The following is an 8,287-nucleotide window of genomic DNA, read 5'->3' on the forward strand; positions in this document are numbered from 1 at the left end:
TCAAACACTGAAGGCTTGTTCATTCACCTGGAACTTTACCACATTCCTTTGTTTCATTCTCTCTCTCTCTCTCTCTCTCTCTCTCGTTTTCTCTCTCTCTCATCGCTTTAAACCCCATTTTCCTACCTGTTCCCATACAGCGCCTCCTCTTCCCTCTCTCCTTCACTCTCTGACAGTGAGACGCATGTATGTGTGTGAGTGTTGTGTGCCTGTGTGTGTGTGTGTGTATGTGTCTGAATGCTTGGGCTACGAAAATGTCAGTGGGTGAAGTGAATGACTGATGCTCTCTCCCCTGCCCTCACGCTGCCCTTGAGCAAGGCACTTAACCCCCAGCTGCTCCGGTGAAGCCTCTCAGCGGCCAGCAGTAGAAGACTGTGGTTGTACTGGGCAGCTCCCGGGTGTGAATGTATGCGAGTGTGTGAATGTGAAGCGGGGCGTTGCTGGAAAAAGAGCGAGCCTGCTCAGTCAGCTTTCCCTGGATAAATAAAGGTTAAAAAAAAAAAAAAAAAAAGCAGAGAGGGGGAGAGGAGTGTGCTGCGCGCGAGCTTCAAGGAAAGAAAGGTCGTGAAGGTTGAAAGCAGAGAGAGAGGAATGTGTGTGGCTCCATTAAGGAGCAGCGTGCGGACAGACGGAGCGTTCCTCCTGTCAGGCTGCTTGAGAAGAGCCAGGTGGACGGCAGCGGGACGAGGGGAGCGGGTCAGAGGGCCCGTCGCTCTGCAGATACTTCACGTGGTGAAGGAGCACATGGGGTCAAACTTCACATCAGCAGCCCAAACTTGCTCTGCTGTCAGGACAGGATTGGGTCGGTTGTGTTTTCAGTGAAATTGCATCTATTTCAAGCCAAGTATCTGTATAGAAACGTGTTCCTACTGTAGGCTGTGCTTGAGCAAGGTCATGTAGTATATGAATGTGTGTGTGTGTGTGTGTGTGAGAGAGAGAGAGAGAGAGGGGGGGGGGGGGGGGGGGGGGGGGGGAGAAGTGAGGTAGCCAGACAGAGTTTGTGTGTGTGCGTGGGTGGGTGTGGAGGTGTAAGGGGGGCTGCTTTCTTTCAGTATTTCTCGAAATGCGTTACATTGCTCTGGCTGTCCGGGGGAATGTGACGCGTCAGTAACATGCTTGCCGTTCCGACTGTTTTCTCACGGGAAAACCGCCCGGGAACCAAACAGGCGTTTAGAGCACATGTGTGACTTCTCGTTATGTCAGTTCCATTCTTTTTTTTTTTCCCTCACGAGAAAGAGCTACAGTAACCCTATGATACATTTTAGAAGGATACTACGCAAATATCACAGCAGAACTGCAAGTCCCTATAGGAATATTATAGGAATATTATAGAGATACCATAGGAGATTAAAAAAATATACAGTAAAGTACGATAAGGTCACTGTAAACTCACTATTGATAACCACGGACACACCATAAGTCCCTATAGGAATATTATATTTCCTATAAACTGAATAAGCCCGTTTCATTTTAAGCTTCATCTACACTGGAACGCTAATAGTAAGATTAAGGGTAGTTTAATACCCCGAATAAGCCTGCCAATGGCACAAAGCCTGACGCTGAACAGACTACTGGGTTGGATGGATGTTTGAGGGGTTTCTAGGAGTAATAGGATGCTAGTGTCAGACCTGCATGCTGCTCTAATTTTCACTGCGATAATATGATCCATCTGTTTATGAGGCCAAGAATATCCAAACACACACACACACACACACACACACACACACAATTGTGCACTAGTCTTTAGATATTTCAGAGAGACCTACATACATTCAATCATGGAGTGTTGACACGCTGCCCGGTTTGGGTAGAATATAGTGATTATATGGGAAAGCAACTGGACAAACGGGCACTGCCTAAGGGACTCCAAAAACTTTTTAGAATATTGGCCGCAAAGTTTCTGATGCTTTTTATAGGCTTGCTGGTACTTGAACGCTGATCCTTACTTTGTTTTTATTCTTGTTTTAGCTAGGCCTACTGGTGCGTTTGGCTTTAATTTACCCCTTCATTTATTGTTCACATTCTTAAACATTACTCACATTTTAACTGTTTTGTAACTTTTGCAACAAAGTTTTGATGCTTTATAAATAAAGGTTAGTATTACCCCCCCCACACACACACACACACACACACACACACACACACACACACAGAGAGAGAGAGAGAGAGAGAGAGAGAGACACGCACGCACGCACGCACTCACGCACTCGCTCACTCACTCGGGATCGGGGGAATGTGTAGGCGTGGTTTGGAGCGAGCGCACGCGTGTCACTCAAGCGGAGTCAGCTGCTGGCACGCGCCCCGGGTGGCTGCGGGACCGGGTGACGTGAAGCGGAGCGCAGCAGAAGTTTTAAACAGTCTCTCTCTCTCTCTGTGTGTGAGTGTGTCTGCTGCTGCTGCTGCTGCACACTACCACTCGAAATCTTTGGTGAAAAATGCCTTTTCTGCGGCAGAATCAGCCCGCACAACCTTTGCCTTGTTTAACCCCGCCATGTAGCCTGAACTGAACGAAACGGCACATCGCCAGGATATTCGCGGATATTTGCAACAGATCTTGCGGTTTGTGAGCAGAGCGTGCGGCGGGCTGATCTGCGGGATCTGCTCACCGGGGCGGAGAGGCGACCATGCTCTGGCCGTGGGTTGCGCTCTGGATTACAGCTGTGCTTCTCTGCCGGGCGGTGGCACAATACTCCAGCGACCAGTGCAGCTGGCGAGGAAGGTAAGAGGATGAATCTGAACAAAGGATAAGTGATGAGACTATCTGTTCCGTCAAGTGAATTTATAAGGATATATCAAAGCGAAAACAAAACTAAAAACTATTATGATGTCCTATAGGATTTTTTTAGTGATATCATAGGAGATAAAGAAAACCATTAAGTACGACAAAGAATCTATAAATACCTCAGGCAAACACTTATCCCGCATATTATAATGATTATGAAATGTATAGGGAATTATTTTTGCACAAAGGATTCCTTGTGCTCTGTCAAGGATTTTGACGTAGGCTAGCCTTATCTGTATAGTTTACAGCGTGGAGATGCACTTAATCAGAAGAGGCTAGTGTGATAGTGTGTATGTGAGAGGGGGGGGGAGCGGTGTCTTTGAACTCCAGTCTGTTGTCCATTAGTCGGGATTTCGGGGGGCTCAAAAGAGTAATTAGACCCAGCAATGATTTAATAGATTTAATTTAATCCACAGAGAGGGAGAGAGAGAGAGAGGGGGGCATCCGAGGGTCAGGTAGCCAGGCGTGGTGTGGCTGCACACCAACATGCTTTTCTTTTCCTTTCCTCAGTTTTGGAACTGCAGTGAAAAGTTGGATGATCTGATTAATGGTTACTGCTCCAGTGGCGCAATAGAGTTTAGTCTCTCTCTCTACATCTACATCTCAAACTGGTGACTAAATGTAGAAGCTGGCCAAACAGCCTGCACTAAAGTCAAGTCTAAGTAACCAAATGAACCCTTTATAAACAATCACTCTTTTCTCTCTGAGCCAGCCTGGTGTGTTTCACCCTTCTTTAATTGAAGAGTTTTATGTCAAAAGGAGGAATCCACCGTTTGAAAAGTGACACCCACTCTCACAAAATGACTCTAACTTAAAACAAACTATATAGGCCTACTTTGTAAAGGATAGGAGGTAACTTAAATCCTTGGTTGACAGAATGATTACGTTAAAGCAGACTAGCTCCTTTATATTTGAGAGATATTGAATTATGATTAAGGCTCTGATTATTCTTTTCCAAAATCTACAGTATGCTTTTAACGTTTTGGAAATGCACTCCATACACTCATGATCACATGGATACCACTGCTCCAATTCCTGTCTTAAGTAAATACAGCCATATGGCCGCCTTTGATCACTCTCTCTGAATCCCTGAGTCATAAAAATGAAATCCTGTACTTCGCACTTGGTGTTGTAAAGTTTAACGGCTTTAAACTTCTAACAGCTTAATAAGTTCCTGGTGTTGAGGTATGCACATCAGAGATAAGAGACCACATCAGTCTAAGTCAAAGCTTTGTTGGGAGACAGCTGCACCAGAGTTGCTCCTAGTGAAAATGCAAATACATGTTTCACACTGATATTATTTTCACTCTCCAACTAAATTTACTGAAGAGACTGAATCCTGTTTCATAAAATCTCTCTCTCTTATTTATTCATCTAGCATGTCTCTCTTACATGATCATTGTCACAGGAATATTATCAGGACACATGACCCTTGCACCCCTTACTATTGGTTGCTTGTAATTTTAGTGAACTATAGGCATTTGAGCTTATTGCATTCATTATAAGTCGCTCTGGATAAGAGCGTCAACTAGGCCAAATGCCTAAAATGAAAAAACAATATTGTATGATTTGTAAAGACCAAATAAACAAGACTTCTTCTCTTCTCTTCTCTTCTCTTCTCTTCTCTTCTCTTCTCTTCTCTTCTCTTCTCTCCTCCCCTCTTCTCTTCTCTCTTCTCTCTTCTCTTCTCTCCTCTCATCTTCCCTTCTCTCCTCTCTCCTCTGCAGCGGTCTGAGCCATGAGTCCCATCGTAGAGACGTGGAGCAGGTCTACCTCCGCTGCTCCCAGGGCTCTCTGGAGTGGCTCTACCCCACAGGAGCCATCATCATCAACCTGCGGCCGAACACAGAGCCGTCATCTGGTCGCATGCCAGACCTCTACGTGTGCATCAAGCCCCGCACTGACTCCCAGGTAGAGCACAAAACTAATATTGACAAATTAACCTCGACTTTCAACTCATCTGTTCAGATTGGGTCGTTTATACTGTCAGTGAAGTTCAGTGTTGTACCGATGTTGTATTATTTTGCAAGTTTAAAGCTGCAATAAGCAAAATTTTCTGACCATTTTCTGACGGTGATAGAAACCACAACACATTTGTAAATAAAGCACAGCAAAGCCACTGCACTACGGAGGCCTAGTAAGGACAAACCTAGCAAAGCACTGTGCATAAAGGCTAATAGCTAAGGTAAACGTACCTGCTGAGAAGTGCCACCGGTTACCAGTCTCACTTTGCCAGAACTTTCTCCCGCTGAAGGTTACATTTCCCACAATGACAAGTGAAGCTGTAGGTAGCAAGTTTTCTAGTTTAACAAGTTTACTCGCTCGCTTCATCAATTCCGCCATTACGAGAATTTACGAGGTGAAAACAGCAACACAGCTGTGTGTGGATATTTGTTTATATCATTATGTTTCAATGAAATCTCGACATAACACATATTAGTTTCAGGATTGGTTATAAGGTCTGATATTGCTTATTGCAGGTTTAACAGTCAGAAGATGATGTGTGTCAGTTGGACGGGGCTTAACTGTATATTCATCCTTCTGCCCCTCTTCTTCCAGGGGGCCCAGGTGTATCTGGAGCAGGCCGGGGATCTGAGGCTGCTGCTGGGGGAGAGGGAACAGGCTCTGGGCACGGTGCACTGCTTCAGCCTGGCACAGGGGGCGCTGTTTGTGGAAGCAGTGGCGCAGACAGACATCAGCAGGAGGATCACAGCTTTCCAGTACGAGCTGGTGCCCAGCCGGGGGCCCGGGGCGCACATGTACCCGTACCTGCACCCTGGCATAGGTAAGAGAATGCAGACAAACACACATTTTTAAACATGCCTTCTTAATCGTGTAGCCTGTATTGTTAAAGCTGGCATTAGCCGCATTCCACAAGGACAAAAAGATAGCGTTCATTCTGATTTATTTGTTATCAGCATTTGACCCATGTGTTATGTTTAGGGAGTTGGCCTCCCTGTCACGTTAAGCTCCTCACACATGACACAGGCCTTCTGTTCACTGACAAGAAGTGAGGCTGATAGAGAACAGTTACCAGTGAAAGAGTTAGATGAGGTTCATGAGAAGGTTTTCCTCTGCAACAGGCCACACTTCTGTCTTTCACACTCGTTTCTGCTTCTCACCTACACGCTCCCCCTCTCTGACACTTTCTCCACCCCCCGTTTCCTCGCTCCCACACTCTCTTGTCTCGATCAGACTTATGAAAACAAGCAGGCCAATCAAAAGGTCGCGTTGGGGTCAAGCGCAAGGGTCAACCAATCTGATCTCAGCTGTCAATCAAGAGCCCTCCAGGGCAGGGCATTTTGGGTAGCCCACCCGTATGAATAAAGAGGTCTGGCGGCGGGGAGGAACAGCGGGCGGAAAGGAAGGCTGGAGTAGCTTCGTAATGAGACAGAAGCAGGAGAGTAAGAGTGGGTTAGGGTCTGTCTGTCTGTGTCTGGGCGTTTGATAGTTGTTTTTATAGCTGACAGGGTCAAGGGGTAATTCTCTGATTGCCTCTCTTCACCCACACCTGCTGTCCTCATTCACTTACTCTCTCTTGCTCTCTTTACGTCTCTTTCTCTCATAAACACATGCCAGTACACAGAGACAGACAGACAGAGAGAGAACAGGAAGGGACTGAGGGTGAAACAAGGCAGAGGGAGATAGCTAACACTGAGGAAGGAAAGTGGTTTGAGAAAATAAGCACTACATTGTGGTTTGTTATGTTACCAAAGCTTTTAACAATGTATGTCAGAAGGTCTCATGTTTTTTTTTTTTTTTCATGTTTTCCCCTCTCAGTTGCCTGTAAACCCTGTTCAGATGAAGAGGTCCTCATGGCTGCATGTACCAGTGACTTTGGTAAATACATACACACACACACACACACACACACACACACACACACACACACACACACACACATGCACACACATACAAATTCACTCACTGATTTGCAGCTCTGCACCACGGTGTATTATGTATTATTAGGCGGAGCTCAGTCAGGTTTGAAATATTGCTCCTTTACTTTTTGTCCTTCATTCATTAATTTCCTATCTCTCTCTCTCTCTCTCTCTCTCTCTCTCGCTCCCTCTCCCTGTCTCCCTAGCTGGCAGTGGCATCATTCGAGGTGTGGCGACATCCTCCTCCCCCTCCTCCTCTTCTTCATCTTCGTCCTCTACAGCATCAGGTACTAACGACCACTCCTCTGTTGTGGTGACTCTGAGCCGGCTGTTCCGTCAGAAGAGCGGGCTGTTTGCTTGGGCCGGGGCCAGAGGGAGGCGCTGGACCGGACGTGTCAATGTGCCCGCGCAGTGTGCTGTACATCCTGGAGGGGACGAGTACCTGTTGACGGGCTCGGTCCATTTCGGTGAAGCCTGGCTTGGCTGCGCACCCCGCTACAAGGACTTCCTGAAGCTCTACTTGACAGCGCGGGAGGCAGGAACAAACCCCTGTCAAGTGAACACAGACTGAGGGATCTGTAACCCCATCATGTTGCTGGGTAGGACATTGGGGAGAACTTCTCTCTAAATCACTGAAGGAGATGCAAAGAGGAACAGGCTGAAAATTGGATGGATTCACTTTTAGCCTGTCAGAGAGATAAAATGGGTTATGGAAGCAGACTCTGATGATTGGCAGTTGGGAAGGGCCCTTGTAATGTTCTGCAGCCCATGCCTAAAAGTTTGTTGCTCTTATTGTTGCCTAGCAGCAGAAGAGACAGCTGGACAATTTGAACATTTTAGAAGCCTAAACTGTACCGATCTCAAAAGTACCCATTTGACTGTGCTTGGAAATGTGTTTGTGTTTGAGCGAGCGAGCGAGGGAGTGAATGAGGAGCTTAAATTAATATTATGCCTAACCGGCTAATGTTTATAATCTCAGTTCTCATTAATGCGTATGGAGTGCTTGTGTGATCATTCTTGAAATGAAAGTTTGCTTTGTAAAAAGCTTTATGTAAAATTTAGAAGTCTTCTGACAGAAGTGTACAGTATGCAGCTCTGTGAGTCCGTGTGTGTGTGTGTGTGTGTGTGTGCGTGCGTGCGTGTGTGCATGCGTGCCTGCATTTTGCTGATGAGTGGAAAAGGGTCTTTGTTTTTGCAGATAATAAAAAGCTGTGCTGGAGCCTGCCTTTCTATATGATTCCTCTAACTGACTCCCTCTTTTATGAACTGGATTTCCTGAGATGTGGACTCTGCATCATGGATTAGTAACAACCAGTATGTGTGTAGGTATGTGTGTATGTCACATATGCCACATAGCGGCCCAATGTGGTTAGGGTGCAGTCGGAAACTACAAGGGAAGTGAATAGTAGGACCACAAGATAACGGATATGCCCAATAGAAAAGCAGAGCCAGATTCTGTTGGTACACGTAACTGCAAACAAAGGGATATTATCCACCTCACTGGCCAAAAGAAAAACCATTATGAGTGTTCAACGCTCATTAGTTGGCAGGAGAGCAGCAGTGCGTCAGTGCTGGCGTAGCTGCCACTGTTCTGGTTGCCATCTTCATTGCCATGTTGTGTTGT

General features: G+C 46.2%; 1 protein-coding gene across 1 annotated transcript; it reads left to right on the plus strand.

Annotated features, from left to right (window-relative positions):
* Positions 1–2,378: 2,378 nt before the first annotated feature.
* Positions 2,379–7,882, plus strand: metrnlb (meteorin like, glial cell differentiation regulator b). Its single transcript, XM_071927723.2, has 5 exons — positions 2,379–2,719; positions 4,510–4,693; positions 5,342–5,567; positions 6,563–6,622; positions 6,870–7,882. Exons 1-5 carry the CDS (start codon positions 2,625–2,627, stop codon positions 7,232–7,234), a joined length of 930 nt encoding a protein of 309 aa, XP_071783824.1. The 5' UTR covers positions 2,379–2,624; the 3' UTR covers positions 7,235–7,882.
* The last annotated feature ends 405 nt before the right edge of the window (positions 7,883–8,287 follow it).

Source organism: Centroberyx gerrardi, chromosome 3 (assembly GCF_048128805.1).
Source record: "Centroberyx gerrardi isolate f3 chromosome 3, fCenGer3.hap1.cur.20231027, whole genome shotgun sequence".
Classification (NCBI taxonomy): domain Eukaryota; kingdom Metazoa; phylum Chordata; class Actinopteri; order Beryciformes; family Berycidae; genus Centroberyx; species Centroberyx gerrardi.